The sequence below is a fragment of the Trichomycterus rosablanca genome, chromosome 14 (genome assembly GCF_030014385.1).
Source record: "Trichomycterus rosablanca isolate fTriRos1 chromosome 14, fTriRos1.hap1, whole genome shotgun sequence".
Taxonomy (NCBI): Eukaryota; Metazoa; Chordata; class Actinopteri; order Siluriformes; family Trichomycteridae; genus Trichomycterus; species Trichomycterus rosablanca.
In genome coordinates this window covers 12,289,767-12,315,832 of record NC_086001.1, presented here as the reverse complement: position 1 = coordinate 12,315,832, position 26,066 = coordinate 12,289,767, and the positions used below count along the sequence as shown (strand labels likewise).

Sequence of the window (26,066 nt, the reverse complement as noted above, 5' to 3'; positions counted from 1 at the left end):
AATAAAGAAATAGACCAGATCTATTTTGTCGGTGCTTTATGCGTCAAGTTAAAAATGAAATAGAGCACCCACAATGTGTGCTTTACTGTGATGTTCTGGCAATATGAAAACAGTCAAAACGAAGAGGCATCTTGAAACAAGACATCCCAATCAAGTTCATAACCTTGTACAGTTCTTTTAGCAAAAGGAAACTGAACTACTTGCACAAAGGACGCAAAGTTGTGTGGGCGCATGCGTTTTGTTCCTCTCCTCCCCTTCGATCTCTACACAGATTGACTGCTCTAATGTGTTTATTTTATTTTTTGCATTGCACTTTATGTTAAAAAAAGCCTTATAATTGTTGCAGCTTAGCTTCTGCTTTCTGTTTTATGGCCTGGTTATTGCTTGAGGGAGGTTAGCCATGACAGTATGCTGTCAGATTAGTTTGTTGGGAAAGATAGAGGTTGCGAGACTTGACCTGTTTTTTTGTTAAAGGCCAAGTCATTATGGCCGGATGACTTGAATGAAGTATCTACAAAACAGCAAGGAATACTCACATGCAGCCAAGGTGAGAACCCACCGACAGTGGTCAGAGAAAGTACAAGCCACAAAACAGTGACAGGTCGTCGGGTGGCTAAGACATTAATGCATGGAGGTTATGACGTCTGGTATGGACCAACATTTTAATGCTGGTAATAAGGTAAATGTGTCAAAACACAGTGCATTGAACTCTTCTGTATAAGGGGCTGTGCGGTCCCAGGCCTGTTAAAGTAGCCATGCTAAATTCTGTCCACCTTTGAAAGCCCTTACAAAGGGCACGCAGGCATCTTAACTAGACATTAGAGCAAAAAAAAAAAAAGGTCAAATTATTCAAATGAATCCATTTAAACCGACAAACTGCCATACCTACTGGGGGAGCACAGAGAGAGCTGCGCACTGCCACTAGGTGAGGTGAGGGACAGTATATAACCATGTTTCTCACACACACACTATGAAGTTTTATTCTTACTGCTAGCTACATAAAGTATTACTGTCACTGTTACCCTTTTATTGTTCTTACTTTTTGCACTGTTTTTTTTACATATCTCAAACTATTTTGTATATACAGTAGACCCTTGAGTTACGAACGGTTTACCATACGAACATTTTGGGTTACGAACGATGTTTTTTAACAACGTACGAACAAATTTCGGACTACGAACGAAATTCGCGAAACATGTGACGGCACGAACAAGTTGACTCTGAGCGTCTCTCTAAATATATACAGTGAGTGAACATTCGGACAGCGAATGGTGTTTTTTAAGTGTTTTCTTTATATTTTGTAAAATTCTATATTAAAATGGCCCCAAAGAATGTGCAGAAATAGCTTAGTGGTAAGAAAATTAACAAATCTATTACTATATGTTGTTGTATAAGTACTCCTGCCAGTAGCTGTCACTGAAGAAGGAAGTTATTCTTTCGTGCAATTACACCTACAAAATACAACACTATTGAAATAAAGAAGGAAATAATAGAGAAATATGAGAGTTATTGTTGTTTCTGGTAGATACATTTTATATAAAAAGAAGGAAATGTATTATGGTGTATGGTACAGCACACGTACTGTACTGAAATGTGATGTGTTTTTTTTATGTACAGTGCTACTGTGTATTGTTGTTTATTATTATTTATTACAGTATTATCTATTCTATAATTTAAGATTAAGGGAAAATATACTTGTATTTATAACAAAAAAGAGCATTTAAGACATTAGAAAGGTTAGTTAAGGGGGGGGTTTTCGGAGGTCTGGCACGGATTAATTCTATTTACATGATTTCTTATGGGAAAAATAGGTTTATAAAACGGATAGTTCCGGTCCTAAAATCTGATTGGCTGAGCCGCGTTCGAAGCCGTTGTAAAATCCCCGATAAACGCACACCTAGGACCACCTCACATCATTCCATATTAATACGCCACTGAATAGAAAAAGTTAATGTTATTTTCGCCCTCATGTTGCCTAGCAACAGTGTTAATCGAACTATTTTGCGTCGCGGAAGAATGCTTTATTGTAAGTTTATACACAATAAATACATTTATGAATTAAACATTGTTGTATTTATTATATTTTTTGTTGACCGCCGTTTTATAAAAGCAATAAGCCACTCGAGACTCCGCTTCGCGTCGTGCCAAAAACGTCATCCCCGTGCTAAAATCACAGTAATGCACGGCCTCTCGTGGCTTATTGCTTTATTAACTAACGAACATTTTGATTTAAGAACAGTCCTTTGGAACCAATTAAATTCGTAAGTCAAGGGTCCACTGTATTGTACTATTCTTTTTTTCTTATTATTCTTTTTTTATTCATTTTCCTTAAAGAACAAAGCTTTGGAATTACTTATTTGTCATGCCAGTAAAGATATCTTTAAATTGAATTTAGCCACCAAATGATCCCAAGATCATGTAGGTGACATTGTTTACCAGAACTTCAGATTGATCCAACCTGCAACATACAGAAGTTGAAGTACCTGATGATAATGGTCTGGTACTAGACACCACAGAACTGCCGTCATGGCCAAAAATATCAGCAACCCTGCACTTTTTTCTGAAATACACTAATTTTCCCTAAAAATATTGCAATTACAAATGCCATGATGCCAAAAAAATCTCATCTAAAAGTCTAATCTATTCCACACAAATGTCCAGAAACTGACTAAACACAATTATTGGCACCTTCTCAAAATTGTAAGGAATTATTGGATTTATGTGATGATTCTTTAAAGCATAGCTTATTTCAAGCCAATTTAATGGAGTAAAAATAATTCTATTTTTGTATGTATGAACTAGGGTTGGGCGGTATGACGGTATTACGGTATACCGCGGTATTTAAAAATGGTGACGGTATTCAACAATGGTGACAGTATTTTTTAAATGTGAAGCGCCAAATTTCTGCTTCAGGTTTACCTTGAAAACTGAGACTTTAGGACATGCACGCATCCACAGTAAGGGAGGGGTGGGAGGGGTAGGCGGTTGGAGCTCGCTGATTGGCTGTGGGGTGCTCACTGTGTGATAACACAGAGAGACGAGTGAAAAGCCACACTGGCTAGCGTTAGCTGTGCGCTAACAAGCAGAAACTGAAAAACGGCTCGTCTTTTAATTTTTCAAAATCAACATTTTTTATCAGTTTAAGCGGAAATGAACACAAGCGCGTGCATGCGCGGACATGTACTTATTTACTAAATATATCTTCAGTGTAAATCGAACACAAGTGTTGAGAAAAAGGAGCAAACAGTAATAATAACGTTACGACCAATCCGCTGTTCTGTCTCTTGTCTGCCATAGATTTTCCTGCCTATGTAAGAACTATTTTTTCCTAAATAAAAGCGTTATATTAAGAAAAAAGAACGTCTCACCTGTCGTGTAATGTGAATTATAAAATATATAGTCCGGCCCTTTAAGAATGTTAAGTGCTTTATAGGGCGTAGGGAGCGAGTGTGTAGGGAAGAGAGCAGATTTGTACCGTTTACGTGCTCGTGTTTTGCACGGCGCTTGTGTGACATTTAAAGTAGCGTTCTCGTTAACCACTCAAATGTTTGGACTTTGAACTATTTTAACATTACTTTACATCACAGTTATCGCAACATGAACATTTACATTCATATTTTTTGTTACGGTATAGAACTTAATTCTGGATTACAGGCATAACTAATCGTACACGTTCATACACTTTTAAGAAATATCTGTAACTATAAACTAAGCAGTTAACTTTTGAAATATATTGAAGTGTGTAGCTGCTATTATTCTGTTTTGTGTGGGCAGAGAGAGAGATTACAATGCCAAAATGTTATGTGTTAATGTTTGTGGTAAAGTGTAATTGATACACATGCATTTATACTTATTCATATTTATTATAGATCAGACAAGATAAGCAATGTTTGACGTTCAGATTGTTAAATCTTTTTATAATAAAACATTGAAATATTGTAATTACACTCAAGTGTGTACACTGTAAAGTTTGTAATACCGTATACCGCGGTATTTCCTGAAGACGGTATGACGGTATGAAAATCGGCAATATCGCCCAACCCTAGTATGAACCATACTGAGCATGGAAAAAATTTGAAGAACAAAGACTTGCAAAAACATGGACAGTCCTAAGGCTACAAATTCATCTCCAGAGAACTTAATGTTCCTGTGTTCACTGTGCACAAAGCCATTAAGAAGTTTACAGTCCAAGACACTGTAGTCGACTTATATATATATTAAAAAAAAACATGGTATATTGCAACAAGAGATTATTTGAATGCTGGATAAAGAAGCTCAATCTACTTCCAAACTATTTCTTAATGACCTACAACAGTGTCAGCTTGCACCATCTGTCATCATCTGAATAAAATGGGACTACGATAGAAGACTTACGAGGACCCCACTGTTAAAAAAAAAACCAGACTGGATTTTGCCTTCTGGATTGCCCTGTGATCAGATAAGCCCAATGTAAAGCTTTTTGGTAAGGCACATCATTTTACTGTTTGCCGTCAAAAAAAGAATCTGGTCTCAATGGTCAAACCTGGTGGAGGTTTACAGATGCTTTAGTGTTGCTTTGCTGCTTCTGGCACTGGATGTCTGGACTGTGTGCAAGACTACAAAAGAATTTCGGAGCGCATTGTAGGGCCCAGTGTCAGAAAGCTGGACTATGTTAAAAGTCTTGGGTCTTCCAGCAAAACCCAAAGCATTTTTAGAAAGAACCCATGAATAGATTGCAACAAAGCACTGGAGAGTTCTAACGTGGCCACAAATGAGTTCAGAACTAAATTCTATCAAAACTGCAGTTGGGAGAAGCTGTTGTAGGAACCTCATATATGGGTACCAAGTAGAGGCCAAATAGTGTGAAGGCCTTAGATAAGTGGGGGTGGAGAACATTAATGGCACCTTTCAAGAGTGCAGAAGAAAGGCTGGTGTGGGAAAGAGCCGGATTGGGGAAAAAAGGTGTTAATGTCATTGGTCCACATTTTTTCAGATATGAAGCCTGGTTGTGAAAAGAATCATACTGTATCTGCACAGCTGTGAGGAAGTTGTCAGAAAATATGCTCACAAGTAAAAACAATGATGATCAATATGTATAATATTAATACTTCAGAGAGACTGGTGTGTTAGACAGCATGCTTCACCAGCACCATCAAAACACCAATTAAGAGAATTTTTTTCTGGCAGAAAGTTGTTCCATCCCTTCAGTAAACATTCAAAGACTTGTGAAATCTAAGCCCAAATGGTTTAAAGCTGTTATGGGCTCTCATAACAAAACATGTCTGTATATTTAGGTACTAGAAAAATCCCAGGGTGGGCTGTAAGCTAACTTAAGGACATATATAGTATGTGTCATTCATTAAAAAATTAAATATTAATTTAAAAATATGGCCTTGTTCTAACTGTTGGGCAGTGGTAGCTCTGGATAAAGCATCTGCTAAATTCTGCAAATGTAAATGTATTCTAATCTAGTTTACACTGGCTGTTAAGTTTGCACTGGGTTCTGGATTTGGTATAGGGTTAGGTTATACTGTCTTTTACAAACATTTAAAACTTAAAATATATCTTACTTACATCTAAACAAGAGCCTATTCACAGACAGCACTTCATTAAGCCAATACATGCCTTAATCTCAAGGAGCACACAGAGATCAACAAGTGAAAGATGTTAAGTTGCCCATTATACTGTTTTAACATCCAGATTTAGCAAATACAGAACTTATTCTTTAAAAATACAATATTAGAATAATAATAAATAATAGAAATGTATTATTATTATTATTAAGGTCATATCCTCCTATGGCTTCTCTTACTACTCTGATGCGAATGATACTCAACTCATTCTGTCATTCCCTCCTTCAGACACACAGGTCTCAGCACGCATCTCAGCATGTCTGGCAGATAACTCATTATGGATGTCAGCTCATCATCTGAAACTTAACCCCAGCATGTCTGAGGTGATATTTATATTCAAGATTTGTCTAGACCTAGTCATTTCTCTCAAAGACTCTCAAATCAAACTATCTGATAACGTACAAAACCTCTGTGTCGTCATGGATAGCCAGCTGTCCTTCTCTGCTCTTGTAGCTATCATGACAAGATCATGCCTGTTCCTCCTCTACATCATCAAAAAGGATTCAGCTATTTCTCTCTACGGAAGCCACTCAGATTCTTGCCCAGTCATTTGTCATTACAAAGTTGGATGTCTGCAACTCTCACCTGGCAGGTGCTCCCGTGTCCACTATTAAACCCCTGCAACGGATTAAAAATGCAGCTGCTCACCTGGTTTTTAACCAATCTAAAAACTGCCACATCACCCCACTGCTGTGTTCTCTTCACCGGCTTCCAGTAGCTGCCCACATTCAGTTTAAGACAATGATGGTTGCCTACTGTTATGATGTGGGAGGAAGGACCCAAGGATGCGGAGGTTTAACTAAAAAAGGTTTTATTTACAAAATCATAAACATAATATACATAAAATAAAAGGAATAACAATAACAAAAAACACTTCGGGGAATCCCGAAGGCAGCCGGACGTCGGGGGCTGAAAAGGAACAAAAAAAAAGCATACAAAAGAAAAAGGGAAGCGCGAGGCGCGAACCCAGGACTCTTGCCTCCCGACCGGGAGCTTTAACAGCCTGCCACAGCGGCGCTAGTGGCAGACTCGCTCCCGGCGCTATTGAAGCAAAGAGTGGGTTCGCGAGATGGACCACCTCGCGCTGTTGGCCGAAGAAGGGGGGGTAACACCGACAATAGCTGCGTGGCATGGCGCTTTCCAGCAACTAATGCTGGCTAGAGCCATGCCAGCTACCGGGTGTGATCGATTTGCGGGTTTCAAAAGTTAATGACAAAGGCGCTGTCACCAGCCAAGGTGGCTGGGAAGTGGCCATTTGCTCCTGCGCTCCAGAGGGCGGAACGTGACGCTGTCACCAGCGGTAGCTGGGAGGGGGTCACGTTCCTCTGGGCGCAGTCATGGGGTCTCTAGGTGGCGGCGGCACGGCGGCTCGACGGCTCGGCGGCAGCGGCCCGACGGCGACCTGAGAGCGGCCACCAGGCGGCGGCGGCGGCACGACAGCTGCGGCACTATGGCGGCAGCTTGGCGGCGGCGGCGGCGTGGTGGCGCCCACTAGCGGTGGCCCGGCGGCAGCGGCACGGCGGCGGCGGCACAGTGCGGCGGCACAACCTAAAGATAAAAAAAACAATAAACATAAAAGGACACCGCAGTGTCAAACAAACTCAAAGAAAGAAAAAAGAAACAGCCAACAAGAGCAGAAGGTGCGACGGCTACAGCTCTGCACCTATCCCTTAAATAAGGGAAGGCACAGGTGTAGCCACTTCGCCCTAACGAGCTGGCCAGGTAATAAAAGGCACAGCTCGTTTCTGCTCTGTAAGGCCTGTGGCATCAGGGAGAGATGGTACATTCCCCTGATGCCACAGAGCCTAACAGTACCCCCTTCTTAAGGAGACCTCTCCTGAGGTCTCCAGCCGGCGGTCCCGTCCCCACCAGTGGCTAAAAGCCACTGGGGGAGTGCCCCCCCAAAAAAATCTTTGGGAGAGGACGGGGTCCTCCGCTGGGTCCAGTAATGGTCGCACCTTGCTGTTATGATGTGGGAGGAAGGACCCAAGGATGCGGAGGTTTAACTAAAAAAGGTTTTATTTACAAAATCATAAACATAATATACATAAAATAAAAGGAATAACAATAACAAAAAACACTTCGGGGAATCCCGAAGGCAGCCGGACGTCGGGGGCTGAAAAGGAACAAAAAAAAAGCATACAAAAGAAAAAGGGAAGCGCGAGGCGCGAACCCAGGACTCTTGCCTCCCGACCGGGAGCTTTAACAGCCTGCCACAGCGGCGCTAGTGGCAGACTCGCTCCCGGCGCTATTGAAGCAAAGAGTGGGTTCGCGAGATGGACCACCTCGCGCTGTTGGCCGAAGAAGGGGGGGTAACACCGACAATAGCTGCGTGGCATGGCGCTTTCCAGCAACTAATGCTGGCTAGAGCCATGCCAGCTACCGGGTGTGATCGATTTGCGGGTTTCAAAAGTTAATGACAAAGGCGCTGTCACCAGCCAAGGTGGCTGGGAAGTGGCCATTTGCTCCTGCGCTCCAGAGGGCGGAACGTGACGCTGTCACCAGCGGTAGCTGGGAGGGGGTCACGTTCCTCTGGGCGCAGTCATGGGGTCTCTAGGTGGCGGCGGCACGGCGGCTCGACGGCTCGGCGGCAGCGGCCCGACGGCGACCTGAGAGCGGCCACCAGGCGGCGGCGGCGGCACGACAGCTGCGGCACTATGGCGGCAGCTTGGCGGCGGCGGCGGCGTGGTGGCGCCCACTAGCGGTGGCCCGGCGGCAGCGGCACGGCGGCGGCGGCACAGTGCGGCGGCACAACCTAAAGATAAAAAAAACAATAAACATAAAAGGACACCGCAGTGTCAAACAAACTCAAAGAAAGAAAAAAGAAACAGCCAACAAGAGCAGAAGGTGCGACGGCTACAGCTCTGCACCTATCCCTTAAATAAGGGAAGGCACAGGTGTAGCCACTTCGCCCTAACGAGCTGGCCAGGTAATAAAAGGCACAGCTCGTTTCTGCTCTGTAAGGCCTGTGGCATCAGGGAGAGATGGTACATTCCCCTGATGCCACAGAGCCTAACAGTACCCCCTTCTTAAGGAGACCTCTCCTGAGGTCTCCAGCCGGCGGTCCCGTCCCCACCAGTGGCTAAAAGCCACTGGGGGAGTGCCCCCCCAAAAAAATCTTTGGGAGAGGACGGGGTCCTCCGCTGGGTCCAGTAATGGTCGCACCTTGCTGTTATGATGTGGGAGGAAGGACCCAAGGATGCGGAGGTTTAACTAAAAAAGGTTTTATTTACAAAATCATAAACATAATATACATAAAATAAAAGGAATAACAATAACAAAAAACACTTCGGGGAATCCCGAAGGCAGCCGGACGTCGGGGGCTGAAAAGGAACAAAAAAAAAGCATACAAAAGAAAAAGGGAAGCGCGAGGCGCGAACCCAGGACTCTTGCCTCCCGACCGGGAGCTTTAACAGCCTGCCACAGCGGCGCTAGTGGCAGACTCGCTCCCGGCGCTATTGAAGCAAAGAGTGGGTTCGCGAGATGGACCACCTCGCGCTGTTGGCCGAAGAAGGGGGGGTAACACCGACAATAGCTGCGTGGCATGGCGCTTTCCAGCAACTAATGCTGGCTAGAGCCATGCCAGCTACCGGGTGTGATCGATTTGCGGGTTTCAAAAGTTAATGACAAAGGCGCTGTCACCAGCCAAGGTGGCTGGGAAGTGGCCATTTGCTCCTGCGCTCCAGAGGGCGGAACGTGACGCTGTCACCAGCGGTAGCTGGGAGGGGGTAGGTGGCGGCGGCACGGCGGCTCGACGGCTCGGCGGCAGCGGCCCGACGGCGACCTGAGAGCGGCCACCAGGCGGCGGCGGCGGCACGACAGCTGCGGCACTATGGCGGCAGCTTGGCGGCGGCGGCGGCGTGGTGGCGCCCACTAGCGGTGGCCCGGCGGCAGCGGCACGGCGGCGGCGGCACAGTGCGGCGGCACAACCTAAAGATAAAAAAAACAATAAACATAAAAGGACACCGCAGTGTCAAACAAACTCAAAGAAAGAAAAAAGAAACAGCCAACAAGAGCAGAAGGTGCGACGGCTACAGCTCTGCACCTATCCCTTAAATAAGGGAAGGCACAGGTGTAGCCACTTCGCCCTAACGAGCTGGCCAGGTAATAAAAGGCACAGCTCGTTTCTGCTCTGTAAGGCCTGTGGCATCAGGGAGAGATGGTACATTCCCCTGATGCCACAGAGCCTAACAGTACCCCCTTCTTAAGGAGACCTCTCCTGAGGTCTCCAGCCGGCGGTCCCGTCCCCACCAGTGGCTAAAAGCCACTGGGGGAGTGCCCCCCCAAAAAAATCTTTGGGAGAGGACGGGGTCCTCCGCTGGGTCCAGTAATGGTCGCACCTTGCTGTTATGATGTGGGAGGAAGGACCCAAGGATGCGGAGGTTTAACTAAAAAAGGTTTTATTTACAAAATCATAAACATAATATACATAAAATAAAAGGAATAACAATAACAAAAAACACTTCGGGGAATCCCGAAGGCAGCCGGACGTCGGGGGCTGAAAAGGAACAAAAAAAAAGCATACAAAAGAAAAAGGGAAGCGCGAGGCGCGAACCCAGGACTCTTGCCTCCCGACCGGGAGCTTTAACAGCCTGCCACAGCGGCGCTAGTGGCAGACTCGCTCCCGGCGCTATTGAAGCAAAGAGTGGGTTCGCGAGATGGACCACCTCGCGCTGTTGGCCGAAGAAGGGGGGGTAACACCGACAATAGCTGCGTGGCATGGCGCTTTCCAGCAACTAATGCTGGCTAGAGCCATGCCAGCTACCGGGTGTGATCGATTTGCGGGTTTCAAAAGTTAATGACAAAGGCGCTGTCACCAGCCAAGGTGGCTGGGAAGTGGCCATTTGCTCCTGCGCTCCAGAGGGCGGAACGTGACGCTGTCACCAGCGGTAGCTGGGAGGGGGTCACGTTCCTCTGGGCGCAGTCATGGGGTCTCTAGGTGGCGGCGGCACGGCGGCTCGACGGCTCGGCGGCAGCGGCCCGACGGCGACCTGAGAGCGGCCACCAGGCGGCGGCGGCGGCACGACAGCTGCGGCACTATGGCGGCAGCTTGGCGGCGGCGGCGGCGTGGTGGCGCCCACTAGCGGTGGCCCGGCGGCAGCGGCACGGCGGCGGCGGCACAGTGCGGCGGCACAACCTAAAGATAAAAAAAACAATAAACATAAAAGGACACCGCAGTGTCAAACAAACTCAAAGAAAGAAAAAAGAAACAGCCAACAAGAGCAGAAGGTGCGACGGCTACAGCTCTGCACCTATCCCTTAAATAAGGGAAGGCACAGGTGTAGCCACTTCGCCCTAACGAGCTGGCCAGGTAATAAAAGGCACAGCTCGTTTCTGCTCTGTAAGGCCTGTGGCATCAGGGAGAGATGGTACATTCCCCTGATGCCACAGAGCCTAACAGTACCCCCTTCTTAAGGAGACCTCTCCTGAGGTCTCCAGCCGGCGGTCCCGTCCCCACCAGTGGCTAAAAGCCACTGGGGGAGTGCCCCCCCAAAAAAATCTTTGGGAGAGGACGGGGTCCTCCGCTGGGTCCAGTAATGGTCGCACCTTGCTGTTATGATGTGGGAGGAAGGACCCAAGGATGCGGAGGTTTAACTAAAAAAGGTTTTATTTACAAAATCATAAACATAATATACATAAAATAAAAGGAATAACAATAACAAAAAACACTTCGGGGAATCCCGAAGGCAGCCGGACGTCGGGGGCTGAAAAGGAACAAAAAAAAAGCATACAAAAGAAAAAGGGAAGCGCGAGGCGCGAACCCAGGACTCTTGCCTCCCGACCGGGAGCTTTAACAGCCTGCCACAGCGGCGCTAGTGGCAGACTCGCTCCCGGCGCTATTGAAGCAAAGAGTGGGTTCGCGAGATGGACCACCTCGCGCTGTTGGCCGAAGAAGGGGGGGTAACACCGACAATAGCTGCGTGGCATGGCGCTTTCCAGCAACTAATGCTGGCTAGAGCCATGCCAGCTACCGGGTGTGATCGATTTGCGGGTTTCAAAAGTTAATGACAAAGGCGCTGTCACCAGCCAAGGTGGCTGGGAAGTGGCCATTTGCTCCTGCGCTCCAGAGGGCGGAACGTGACGCTGTCACCAGCGGTAGCTGGGAGGGGGTCACGTTCCTCTGGGCGCAGTCATGGGGTCTCTAGGTGGCGGCGGCACGGCGGCTCGACGGCTCGGCGGCAGCGGCCCGACGGCGACCTGAGAGCGGCCACCAGGCGGCGGCGGCGGCACGACAGCTGCGGCACTATGGCGGCAGCTTGGCGGCGGCGGCGGCGTGGTGGCGCCCACTAGCGGTGGCCCGGCGGCAGCGGCACGGCGGCGGCGGCACAGTGCGGCGGCACAACCTAAAGATAAAAAAAACAATAAACATAAAAGGACACCGCAGTGTCAAACAAACTCAAAGAAAGAAAAAAGAAACAGCCAACAAGAGCAGAAGGTGCGACGGCTACAGCTCTGCACCTATCCCTTAAATAAGGGAAGGCACAGGTGTAGCCACTTCGCCCTAACGAGCTGGCCAGGTAATAAAAGGCACAGCTCGTTTCTGCTCTGTAAGGCCTGTGGCATCAGGGAGAGATGGTACATTCCCCTGATGCCACAGAGCCTAACAGTACCCCCTTCTTAAGGAGACCTCTCCTGAGGTCTCCAGCCGGCGGTCCCGTCCCCACCAGTGGCTAAAAGCCACTGGGGGAGTGCCCCCCCAAAAAAATCTTTGGGAGAGGACGGGGTCCTCCGCTGGGTCCAGTAATGGTCGCACCTTGCTGTTATGATGTGGGAGGAAGGACCCAAGGATGCGGAGGTTTAACTAAAAAAGGTTTTATTTACAAAATCATAAACATAATATACATAAAATAAAAGGAATAACAATAACAAAAAACACTTCGGGGAATCCGAAATTGTGTTGATGTCTGGTGAACGCAGTACCCGGGTCATTGCAGCAGATTTCAATGCAAGACACCCTACGAGACCACCCATCTCCCATGCTACAGTTAGCAAACTGCTTGCCAAGTTTCGTGAAACTGGTTCAGTGTTGGATTTGCCAAAATGTGGACGCATGAAAACTGTCACTAATGAAGAAACATCAGTGGCTGTCCTAGCTTCATTCAGCAAGAGCCCACAGCGTAGCCCTCGCCGCATGTCACTGGAGAGTGGCATCAGTCGAACATCCCTTCGGCGGATATTAGCTACTCACAAATGGCACCCTTACAAACTCCAGCTGCTGCAGCATCTCAACGAGGATGACCCAGATCGGCGCACTGAATTTGCAGAATGGGCAAAACAAAAATTGGAACAGGACCCTCAGTTTACACAGAACATTTTGTTCAGTGATGAGGCAAACGTTTATGTGAATGGTGAAGTTAACAAACAAAACCACCGCTATTGGTCTGACACTAACCCACATTGGATAGAACCCTCCAAGACTGTTGGAACACAAAAATTGATGGTATGGTGTGGTATATGGGGTACAAAGATAGTGGGGCCATTCTTTATCAATGGAAACCTCAAGGCCACTGGATATTTGAAATTGCTACATGATGATGTGTTTCCCTCTTTATGCACTGAAGCTGGCATGTTCCCTGAGTTTTTCCAGCAAGATGGTGCACCACCACATTATGGGTGTCAGGTCCGAGCATTCCTAGATGAACAGTTTCCTGGAAAGTGGATTGGTCGTCGAGGGCCAGTTGAATGGCCCCCAAGGTCTCCCGATCTGACCCCCTTAGACTTTTATCTTTGCGGTCATCTGAAGGCAATTGTCTATGCTGTGAAGATACGAGATGTGCAGCACCTGAAACTACGGATACTGGAAGCCTGTGCTAGCATTTCTTCTGTGGTGTTGCTATCAGTGTGTGAAGAGTGGGAGAAGAGGGTTGCATTGACAATCCAACACAATGGGCAGCACTTTGAACACATTTTATAAGTGGTCAGAAACTTGTAAATAACTCATGAAAGAATAAAGTTACGTTAAAACCAAGCACACCATTGTTTTTCTTGTAAAATTATCAATAAGTTTGATGTGTCACATGACCCTCTTCCCATTGAAAAAACTAAAGTTGGATCCAAAAAGGCCGACTTCAAAATGGCCACCATGGTCACCACTCATCTTGAAAAGTTTCCCTCCTCCCATATACTAATGTGCCACAAACAGGAAGTTAATATCACCAACCATTCCCATTTTATTTAGGTGTATCCATATAAATGGCCTACCCTGTAGTATTAGTAATAATAATAGCTATATTAATAGTAGTAATAGTAGTAGTAGTAGTTATAATAGTAGTTATAGTAGAAGTAATGGTAATAGTAGTAGTAGTCTTAGTAATAGGAGTAGTAATAGTAAACTAGTTAAAGTAGTAGTAGTAGTAGTAATTGTTGTTGTTGTTTTGTCAGTGGACTTCTTTGGCAAATCTGGCCAGTGTTATCTGCAATACTTAGTTAAATCAAAACATACCTAAAATAAAGAATGTGGTGATTTAACCAAGTTTACACTGTTACCTGGCATTCATTTACTCAAAAAGAATTCATTTATGTATAGTATACTGTATGTATATTTTTGGCGGCTGTAAGTTTTAAAAAGAAAATCATCAAAATTAGCCTTAAATTGTGCAAGTTTTTGTGGTTTATTTTGTGAGAGACAAAATATGAATTGCATGGAATGGTACTCTTTTATGAAAGATGTCAGTGGTACGAGACTCGGTTTGAACATCATATATATTTTTTTATATATATTATCTTATTCACCTCAAGATTAATGATGCAGTATTGCTTGCCTATTCACTGCCACAAGAGTTTCTGCTCTTCCTCCAGAATCACATCCACAGGTGCTGCTTTACATCTGAGACTTAAATCCAAGCTCAGGTGCAAGACCTCTCTCTCTCTCTCTCTCTCTCTCTCTCTCTCTCTCTCTCACACACACTCACACACACACACACACACATGTAGGTTTTTAGCTTGGCAAAGGATGAAGAATTACTTTTAAAAATTCTTATTGAGTAATTCTTTGCGATGTCAAAAAAGGAAACCAGTACTCTAAAGAACACGCTTCTGGCACCAAACATGTGCCTGGCACCATTTTCGTCATAATAAACGATGATACTTTAATCTTTACTAAATACGGTACAAATGTTTTATTAAAGGTTATTGTTGGTAGCGGTAAGTAGTGGTGAACAATTATTTAGCTTACTGTGTATCACTATTATTGGGGGGCTGTAATTCCAAATGAATTACCAAAAGACATTTTATAAATAGCTACAGGGCTACAGGGTGGACACCCTTTCTGATTATTGACTGGTATCAGCCAACAGCTATGGCCTACAGATAAATATTTAGGGAGTTTCCCTAAAGGTTAAACTGTGGATTACTGTGGTCATGAGATTGGATAACATTTATTACTTATGTGAGTAATATTACAGTTATCTGATTTCCATTGTCATTTGGGGGTTAAACACTGTTATGGTTTACTGTGGTTTAGTATTATAAGAGAGACAAGCATTATATAGTAATCATTTACTGTGAATTCAATTTTTTGGGGAGCCACTATTACGATTTACTATTATGATTTAAGGGCCAACCATTATTACAGTTTGCAGTGTGTTATCATTATTATCATTCTCAATGAGTTATTGTAATGATGCATGAGAAGCCTTACTGTAGTTCAGTATCACTGGGGCAGGCACCTGTACAGTCTGTTGTACATTGTGGTAAGCACTATTATGGTTTACTATGGTTCACTAGTATGAGGAAACCAAATTTGCCCTCATACACAAGTGACATTAGACTTATAGCACCAAAACCAAACCAAAAAAAACCCCGCAAATGTCAGGCACCAAACACATCCTGGCTGGTTAAAACATTCAGTTAGGAGTAAAAAAAAAAAACTATGTACATAATATTTTCTGGCAAAGATGAATAAAATAGAAATTAAGGCAACAAATTCTTTGCACATTTCACAATGAGTCTGTATATTTACATCTTTATTAGAACCTGGGAACTCTGGCCTTAGTGTGATTTTCAATGACACTTAGCAACTAGGCTTACCGTAGTTATTAGACTCCATATGAGACAGGTAACAGCAAATGAGCTGATTGCAGACAACACTGGGGAGTGAGGGATAGCGTGCGAGCGTCGGGCAAGACGTGCGTTTCGTCTAAGGTGTATGAGTTCATGTCTTTGGGCAATCAGTGTAATAGGAGTACAGGGAATAGCGTGCCGCTGGATTTTCTCCAGAGGACTGGCCATCCTGAGATAGACTCAACAATGAGAAGACACGCTCGCAAGCAAACACGGAAAAAAAAAAAACAAGAAAAAAAACACAAGCATGTCTGGCAGGTTCACAACATACAGTCTGGCACGTGAGTAAGCAATATACGCTTAAAACTTAATCTAGTCTGGTCAATATACATACAGCTATGTATGTATGTATGTATACACACACACACACACACACACATGATAGATAGATAGATAGATAGATAGATAGATAGATAGATAGATAGATAGATAGATAGATAGATAGATAGATAGATAGATAGATAGATAGATAGATAGATAGATCACTTTATTAATCGTATTACAACAGCTCAAGGTACAATAAAAAAAAGTATTAAGTAAAAAGAATTAAGTAAATATATGTATATATGTATATATAGATAGATAGATAGATAGATAGATAGATAGATAGATAGATAGATAGATAGATAGATACAGTTTGAGTGTGTATGCTTGCCTAATGTCCTTCTTTTCCTCATTTCTACAAGAGTAGCCCTAGTCCGTTTCACCCTTTAAGCAGGCAATTGCATAATCTTTACCACCTGGCACCCACCCCTTATCACATTCTCAATCTCTCTTTCTTGCCCCCGCTTTCTATCTTTGTTGTTTCTAAACTGCGGAGACCAGAACAACCTAAACACCCCTAATGTAATACGGTTAGTAATTTGAATGTGAATAGAGATTCATGATGTGCATTGATGTGAACTGATACTCTCACTCTATTACCACGCCTCATCATTAGCCGAGCGCTGCATGAGTCTGAGTCATTGGGTACATGGAGATGTAGTGTTCTCATCCGCTGTACTCGTTACATCAGCCAACCCCTCTATCCTGCACATTGGAGTTCATTATTAATTCCTTCTTTCTTCTCAACTTTCCTTCCTTTTCTTTTCTTTGGCCTGCCTTTCTCCAGGTGCTGACCTAGTCCTGTTTCCGAACTGTATCCTCTAGGGTAGCGACATGCTAATATTTGCTATATTCGGCGCGTCTATGACTACTCTTGAGCCCAAGCTGCAGAGCGAACAGACGCAGAGCTGCAGAGGGAGTACTGTATGTGTGTGTGTGTGTGTGTGTGTGTGTGTGTGTGTGTGTGTTTGAGAAGACCAGCTGCCACCTTCATCGTCAGCGCTCCTGAGGCCACTCATGGCTGACTTTGATCTAAGCTAGTGTGTATCTGTGTACAAGTGCATGTAAGATACGTGAAATGTAGCTTTTAAAGGAATACCACACACACACACACACACACACACAAACACATACATACATATATACAGTATATATATAGTATATGTAAGTACACAGTTATAACAGAAGGAACAGAGCAAATGCAGATGTTTACAGACAGATTACTGCATGATGTAATGAAGCAATATTATCCTACCATGTTAATCTAAGCATGTTATGTTGACACTGAATCAAGATTCAACATTGACTCAATCATTTTGAATCAAGAGTGAAATAGGAAAGGATCTAAGTTCATTTAAAACTTGGGGGCCCGGATGGCCCGAAACTGCAGTCAGAAAGACATATAGTATTTAATGGCATGAGTGGTGTATACCTAAAGCACAGTACAGGCCTTACTGCTTGACACTACAGTGAGGGGAGGTTCAGTCTGTTATTATACTGTAGAAGGCATTTCGCTCCCATAATTTGGGTTGGCTTTTCCCCTAAGGGAAAAAAAATTACATCTGGGTTGTCCCATTTGTTTTGTTGCATTTTGCTGAGAGAATAGTTTAATTTTTGCCTTTATTATTTTTTTTTTTAATATGTATCTTTATAACTCTTAAAATATGTGTAACAGCCCATATATAGCAGCAGAGTATAGAGCAGCAGAGGTCACAGATTGCAGTATAATGCTCAACTGCCATGCCATTGGGTTTGCCATACAGGCTTTGCTGAATTCTCTGTGGTTGGTGCATTGAATATGTTGTGTAGGGTGTTTGGAGTCAACTGCACAATCTGCAGCAGTGATATGCTGGGCTGCCTTGTGCTCAACTTTCTTTTTAGCTGATACTTATGCCCGTATTCTTTTGCATTTGCCGTTGCAATGGGCTGCCATGAGAAAACTATCCTGGGCGCGGGTAGCATCAGGCATGGGAGTTGCAGTCCACTTTTGTTCTTTGTTTAGTGGCTACTGGTTTTGTGGAGTTCAATGTCTTCGGCCACTGAAGTTAAGTAGCTAATATTGGTGGCAATGGTATTTTTTTCCCTTTGATCTAGTCATCTCTATGTAATGGTCGTGCATTTTGCTAGGGGCTTATTGCCGATGCCCCTATAGGGTGAGTGCATGGCTTCCTGCCTTTTCTGATGTTCACTGGAGGCTGCTATGGCTTATGGCCCTGTGGGGTGAAGGCCTGTCTCTAGGTGAGTGCATGAAGCTTGTCTATTGGTTTCACTGAAGATTATGAACTGGTTTTCTTTTTAGTTTTCTTTTAACCACTGGTTAGTTTTGGTTGGTATTAGTTATTTCTCTACCCCCTTTTGTTTGCGTTTTTTAGTGACATAATTGTTCTACGTTGGTTAAATGTCATGCAATTAAGTTCTTTTTAATCTGTCTCGCAGGAACAGAGCTTCACTTGCTGCTTCAGCCACCCCGCTACAATATGTATCTACACACAGCTTAAAAATACTTTATGGTGCTTTAAAGAGTAAAACCCTGTTTCTTTACCAAACACTGTGGTTTTGTAAAGAAAAAGAAACAGTCACTAACAAATATGTGCATAAGGACTTAAAATTTCTTATATGATTTAATTTTATTTGCAAATTTCCTTTGCATACACACACGTAAAGCCTTACACAGTCTAATACCGCTGTGCTATTATATTGTTTAGTTACCATTTACGTACAAGTGAAATGTTACTGGTCAGATGCTGTGCGGACTATTTTGGTAAGCAAAGGGAGCACTGAGTAACAGTGTAATCTGTCATTTTCTTCATAGTCACCTGTGACTCGAAAGCGCTGATGCACTCCTGGTGGAATACTTTTCTATAAATATCACAATTACTTTAATGTCTTCTTTGTCAGTGCACACACATTGGCTGGCACACACATTTTGTCCTGAAAACGTGATGATTGCTCGGTCCGCTCCAGTTTTCACTGGCGCAGAATGTCAGCATTCTGTTCTTTTCTGGGAACTTGCTTCGAGTCCGGTGTTTAAAGCCTCGTGAGAGGATCGCACTGGGAAAATGGAATGCCCCGGTTGTGTAGAGATATCCCCGTTTCCTGGGCTGAGAAAGTAAATCAACTTGGTGAGCAGAGAAAGCATGAGTAGCATGGTTGGGGTGTCTACCTGTTAAGAGACAGCACCGGATCCTAACTGTCCTCTTTATGAGAACTTGGTTTGTTGGGGACGCCCAGATTACCCTATCATATTGTGACATTGAGTTCTTAATTTTCATTTTTCCCTTTACTGTCCGCTTTACTTCAGAGCAGGTTGCAGACATTGTATTTTGTACTACTAGTCCTTAGTTACTTTGTATTCATTTTTGGGTGATTTACTAATTGAAATGCTCCCCATTAAGTTTGTGGCGTATTAGCTATTGTATTGTTCTACCTTGGATGAAATATTAGTGTATAGGCAAGGTGTAAGGGGATTCGCCTTGCTCTCTCTTCAGCTAAATTCCAACCTAAATGACACTAAATATAAAAAAAAAAACTTGCTACTCTAGATTAAATATCAAAACTACACCTGCATTATTTAAGCAGTACAAAAAAAACCCTAAATATTCAATGTTTCAACTAAATAGTTTTTTTGTATCTGTATAGAGTATATATACATATGATTATTCTAAAATTGATGGACGATTTGGACGGGCAAAATTTGAGCTATGTCACCTTTTAACAATTTGTAGTTATTTGGGAAGTAAGGACGCCAGCTGTTGTATTTGTGACAGTGACATTGTTGTTGTTTTTTTTTTCTTGCTTGCTTGATATAACACTTCAGCTGTTCAACAGTCCTGTGTCTCACAGACAGACCAGTCTAGCGCCCGCATTCCCTTAGTATGAAGTGACACCGTCACAGCATGTACAGAATGGTCTTGGCATTGTCTTGCTTACAGAATAAGCAGAGATGTTTCTAAAAAAGACGTTGTGTATGCATTTGTCCAAAATGTATTTGTACTGATGCAGTGATGTTGCCTTCACCTTTTGTGAAATACCAGTGCCCATGCCACACACTGATGACAGACACACTGGCTTTTTGAACTTATTTTCCTCTTTAACCAAAAAAACCTTGAATCCTTCTGAACAAAATAGTTAAACTATAAGGAGAATGTAACAAAACTTAAAGAAAGAAAATATGAATGCACCGTCTGAGGTGAAAAGGAACACTATGTTGTCTACAGCCTTTACCAAATGGCAACCTGGCACACTGTTCACAAAAGAAGGAGGAATCAAGGAACCAACAAGTCAATTCAAACTTGTGTAACCCAAAGTATACCTAACAGGAGAGAAAACTAGGTAGAACCACAACCATGGCAAGCTAGCTAGCTACTCGGTCCACTAACTGACAAGCGGTTGTGGTGTTGATGCTTCGTTTCCTATACTAAGCCAAAGAGGCAGAAAAGTGAGAGAAAAAGCATGTATTTCATTCGAAGAACCATCACAAGCTGATGATTCAGTTGGTCCTTACACAATGCCTCAACATTGATGCTGAAAACAGCAGAAATACAGAGTGATCTACAAAACAAGTATACACACCAGCTGACTACCTAACCTGTATTGCACTGATTCTCATGCTTCCTTATATAGCCCTGGGATCAGCTGTGGCATGATAGCACTAATGAGCCCAGCAGCTTCCAGGATTTGTAGTTCACTTAGGACTACAGCGGGATAATGTACAGTTTCTGCCGTGAGAAGCTGACAAAGGTAATTGACCTGTTACACCCTAAATATTATAAAAATAGTTCCATTCCAATAAAAACAGTTTTTTTTTTTATCCATGTTGCGTGTGTGAGTATAGGTGTGTATGTGTAATATGATGCACATGACATGATTGTGTTTTTCTTGTGGGCAGGCACATATTAAAGACAATAAACCACATTGCACTTACGATGTGTAGTTTGAGATAGTCGCCCAATCCGGATGTGCTGTTCACTCTAATAAGCAGAGCATCTTTGAGCTGAGTGCTGAAACCCAGTGCCAGTCTGTCCGCCCTGGTGCTCGGCCTGTCGTTAGGTGGCCATGTGTATACGATCCGTCCTCCCTCGCGGCCAAATATGTACGTTGTTCCTGCTGCATAATGAGAAGAAACAGAAATCAGTTACCCTAAGGATAAAATCTGCTTCCACTGCTACCAACACAAACAGTTTGTATGTTGTTATACATGTTTGTTTTGATTGGTTGACAGTATGTGCTTACAATATGATGAAATGCAACTAAAAAAAGGTTTTTTTGACACAATTGGTTTGCTTAAAGTACTTTTTTGGGGTCTCAAAACTGTAGATAAGAGGTAGAGTGGGGGCCACACAGCTCTAGGGTCCTGAGGAGTTTGCATCATTCTCTCCATGAGTTTTAATAGGTATTCTTGTTTTCCTTTTAAAATGGAAATGTCCAGAGGTGGACTGACAAGTATATGTTGGCCTAACTGGATATGTTAGTATAAGTCATTTAATGGATCAGCTCCCTCTCTCTCTTATGCATAAGTATATTTAGTGCTAATATAAGCTACACCTACCATCCAGATGAACATTGTGTGTATACAATTACTGACTGAAGCCCATCTGTTGCTCTGTACACTCACCCCCTGTACCTCAATTATGAATTGAACAGGAACCCCTATAAGACCCCTGCTGACCAGATGTTGGACCACTCTCTGCACTGCAATAACATTAACATGGTGTATTGTTCTGGTATGACTGGCCCCTTTGTTAGGAACACATACCATGTTTGGACAATGTGTGAATTCTCAGTATGTATAGGGCAAGGACTGAAAATGCTGTTAAATGTGCATGACCTTCGGTTCCTCAGACAGTGCTATAGTAGTAAAAGTCACGCTAATATGACAAATATAGGCACATGGCCCAGGAGTCGAAAAACCATTGACATTTAACACAGTGCGCTACGGCATCAAGAAATGCAACCTGAAGCTCTTTAAGACAAAAGCAAAGAAAACATAAATTTTATGCAGCTTATGTGAGGTTGACCGTAAGACAGTGGAAACATGTGCTGTAGTCAGATGAGTCCATGTTTCAGCTTTTCTGTGCCAAAAACAAAAGGACCATTCAGACTTTGTCAGCAAAAGGTACAAAAATATCTCTGATGGCATAGTGGTGCAACAGTGGCCATGACATGGGTGACTTGCCTAGGGGTGGAGGTACCACTGAGGCTGAGGCGTATATTGGGATTTTAGAAAGACATATGCTGCCATCAAGGAGATGGTTATTTCAGCAAGATGATGCAAGGCCTCATCCTGCACAACAACGATCACAAACTGTTAAGCTGCTGAGGTCTTGTATCAAGCATGAATAGAAAAAAAATCCACTTTTAATACAGCAACATGCCTATGTCCAAACTTTTTTAGTGTGTGTTGCAGGCATTACATTTTTTATATTTTTATATTCCCCACCACCGACAAACCTGAGTGACTGTGTGTGAGAGGCAGAACAACAGCAACCCAACATTCCTGATCATCACAAATCTTTGTGACCATGAACAATCTGGGTCCTAGAGAGGTGAAATCCAGCACAGCCAGATGACCCAGCACATCACATGAAGCCCTTTCCTTCATTCTGCTTAAATCACCATGCACTTCAAGAACTGCTACTAATTTTCAGTTCTAGTGACAGTAGTAGTAAAGCACTGCAGCTCTTAGCTTTATACTGCAATAACAACAGAGCCACCAAGGACAATCTGAATTGAACCCAGCCTCGCAACCTTCATACTATTACTGTTTCTTAAAGGTATTAAAATGAGAGGGACTCAAGAGGAACGTTGTGGAAGCGCATTAAAGAAAAGCAATAAATATAAAAAAATAATGCAAACACGTAGAAACGGAATGAAATACTACTGTTGTTTTTTTTATTTTCACTGTCGGGCCATCTATGTCGCAGGAAATTACAATATGTAGGGATATAGCAGGTAGAAGATGGAAATCAAATGTCTTCATAAATACAGGCACATAAAACACCCTCTATGCAGTTTATAGTGACTGTTTTATCATCTTTGCTCCTATTGTGATTTGTAAAAGATCACAACAATCACTTAAAAAGAGGCAATTTTACAATAAATACAATAAATAAATACAATGAATAAATGTGTAAAGAATAAAAAGAATCATAATGCGAAATCCATTAAAATTATAATCCAAATCACTTTGCACTGGTCACAGCCCGAAAACACACGCTGCAGATCCCCATCTCAACTTCCCATTCTGTGTGCGTTTCCCTCCCATTTTGTGTCTGGTAATCACCTTGATTATGTTCCTCTGTTTGTTGAGTTTGTTTCTCACCTTGTGTGTCCCTGTTTAAACCGTTATTGTGTTCCAGTTCCCTGTAAAGCATCAGAGCGTCACCTGATCCTGTTACCAAGCCTTTCGTTATTGTACAGCCTAGTGTTTTTGAACAGTCTGCTTTATTCGTCTCTTGATTAACTTTTGCCTGGTTGACTTGACCGTTCCTGATTTGTTTGCAATAAACTAGTAAAAAATCTGCATTTGCATCCTAACCTGCATCAGCAAACGTTTGTTACAGTTACTGAATGCTGTTGATTTGCATTTGCTTTCTGTGCCAATTGTATAACCAAAAAGAGAGAGAGAGAGAGAGAGAAGAGGAGGCAAAGGCATTTCCGATACAATAATTAGACATGGTTTTATTTGTGCAACAATGCTATCAGATCAGCAAACATTTTGGGAGAAAGCCTGTACTCAGGGTTAACTTTCTTGCCCCCGTTGCTTAAATAAGTCATGTGTACGGTTGAGTGTGTTAGGAGTGATTGTGTTTATTAGAGAAAGATACTAGGTATAAGTCACACCATGCTGAAGATGTTTAAATATTTATATTTCACTTTAGCTAAAACAATAGAACATACATCATCCTGACTATAATCCACACATTTTCCTGTAAACTACCTCATGAGGGGAAAACAATATCAATAAAAAGTTTTGCATTTATTTAGTCGTATATATTTGTTTCTCAGCTCACTGCAGCCCACTGGAATCGGTTACAGCCGAGAGATAAATGTTCTTATGTCTCCTTGTTTCTAGCATTTTTTCATCACCAACCCACACGGATCACACAAAACACTATATGAGGATGTAAGGAAAGCATAAGAATTATAATTATCACCTAGCACATTATTCTTGTTATTTGGGTTACATATACACATATACATATATTGGGTTTCATATGTAGACTTGCGCTGACTGTGCTACAATATCTGGCTGGTGTCAGAAAAACAACTAATTAGGTCAAACTTTACTAATTCTGGCAAATACATAATATAAAGATTTAACCAGAGCTGTTCCAGTAGCTTGCTGATAGCTTGTAAAATATAGCTAATAGACATATAACTAAAAATGATGTCTGATACATGTACAGTGTAGTACTAAACTAACATTTTTTATTGACAAAGTGAATAAAATTCATTCAATAAGCAAACAAAGAACAATCAAGAACAGTTGAAAATCCATAAATACCTAAACTGCCATTAAATATTTCATATTCTGAATTATTTGTTTCTGTTGAACCATGAAAGTGGCACTCAAACCCCATCTATAGCACAAATCTGCCATTTCTTTGTCAATTTAGTTGAACATTAAATGGAAGCTGTGTTCACTTGCACTTAGTGTTTTACATTGTTTCATTATGAGCAAAGACCTTTTACACAAACAGTCGTCAAGCTTCTATTCCACTGTAACAAGGCTGTGGCCTTCAGCATACACACAACAACATCTAGTTTCTTTAAAAAGATTGTAATTAATTGCTTTTACATTTGTCAGAGCTTGGAAATGGCCATTAGTTAGGATTGGGATTTGTTCTGACACTGGTGTCACCTTCCAACCCAAGTGAAGACTAGCTAACTTTCCTATTAATAAGAAAGCATGGTGCAGACTGTCATCTTAAAAAGTGAGAATGTGCTCATCAAGTTTGTTTTTTTCTTTTTACTTACTGCTTAATCCTGGTCAGGACCGCAGTGAGTTTGGTGCTAAACACCAGATGGGAGGCAAGAATAAAACCTAAAAAGGTACTTCCACATTACACACTTACAGCTTGGTAAAATTAAGAGTAACCTATTTTGGGAAATGGAAGAAAACTAGAGTAGCTAAAGATAATGCACAAGTCCTTCCAGACAGTAAGCAATGACGAGAATCAAACCCAGGTTCTGTGTAACAGCTGCATGTAGAGGTAGTAACAGGTAGAAACATTAGCAATACTATTATAGCAGAAGCAGTAGCAGTAATACTAGTAGCAGTACTAGTAAAAGCAGTAGCTGTAATACTACTGCTAGTGGTAGTATTAACGGTGATAGCAATAACAGTGGCAGTTGTGGAAGTAATAGTGGTAGTTGTAGTTATAGTATTAGTAGCAATCATACTGTTAGTAACAGTAGTAGTAATATTGGTAGTTACTGTAGTAGAAGTAGTAGTAGTAAAAGGATTTGAAGTTATAGTTATAGTAGTAGTTATAGTAGTAATCATACTCATAATGGTGATAGTTAAAGTTGTAGTTATAGTAGTAATCATAGTCATAATAATGATAGTTATAATAGTAGTTATAGTAGTAATCAGTCATAATGATGATAGTTATAATAGTAGTTATAGTAGTAATCAGTCATAATGATGATAGTTATAATAGTAGTTATAGTAGAAATCATAGTCATAATGATGATAGTTATAATAGTAGTCATAGTAGAAATCATAGCCATAATGATGATAGTTATAGCAGTAGGTTTACTAGTAATCACAGTCATAATGACGATAGTTATAGCAGTAGGTTTACTAGTAATCATAGTCATAATGATGATAGTTATAGTAGTAATTATAGTAGTAATCATAGTCATTATAGTTATAGTAGTAGTTATAGTAGTAGTTATAGTAGTAGTTTCACTAGTAATCATAGTCATAATGATGATAGTTATAGTAGTAGTTATAGTAGTAATCATAGTCATAATGATGATAGTTATAATAGTAGTTATAGTAGTAATCATAGCCATAATGATGATAGTTATAATAGTAGTTATAGTAGAAATCATATAGTC

At 42.3% G+C, this 26,066-nt stretch overlaps 1 protein-coding gene across 29 annotated transcripts in view; it reads right to left on the bottom strand.

Moving 5' to 3' along the window:
• Nucleotides 1-26,066, bottom strand: part of LOC134326035 (neurexin-1a-like) — a 482,010-nt gene that overhangs the window by 179,031 nt on the left and 276,913 nt on the right. For 28 of the 29 annotated variants that reach the window (XM_063008218.1, XM_063008221.1, XM_063008228.1 and 25 more), the window contains one exon: nucleotides 20,923-21,104. In XM_063008218.1, the coding sequence (XP_062864288.1) occupies nucleotides 20,923-21,104 (182 nt within the window). Of the gene's footprint in view, nucleotides 1-18,606; nucleotides 19,100-20,922; nucleotides 21,105-26,066 lie in introns of those variants that run through there. The other variant, XM_063008239.1, reaches the window with a different exon arrangement.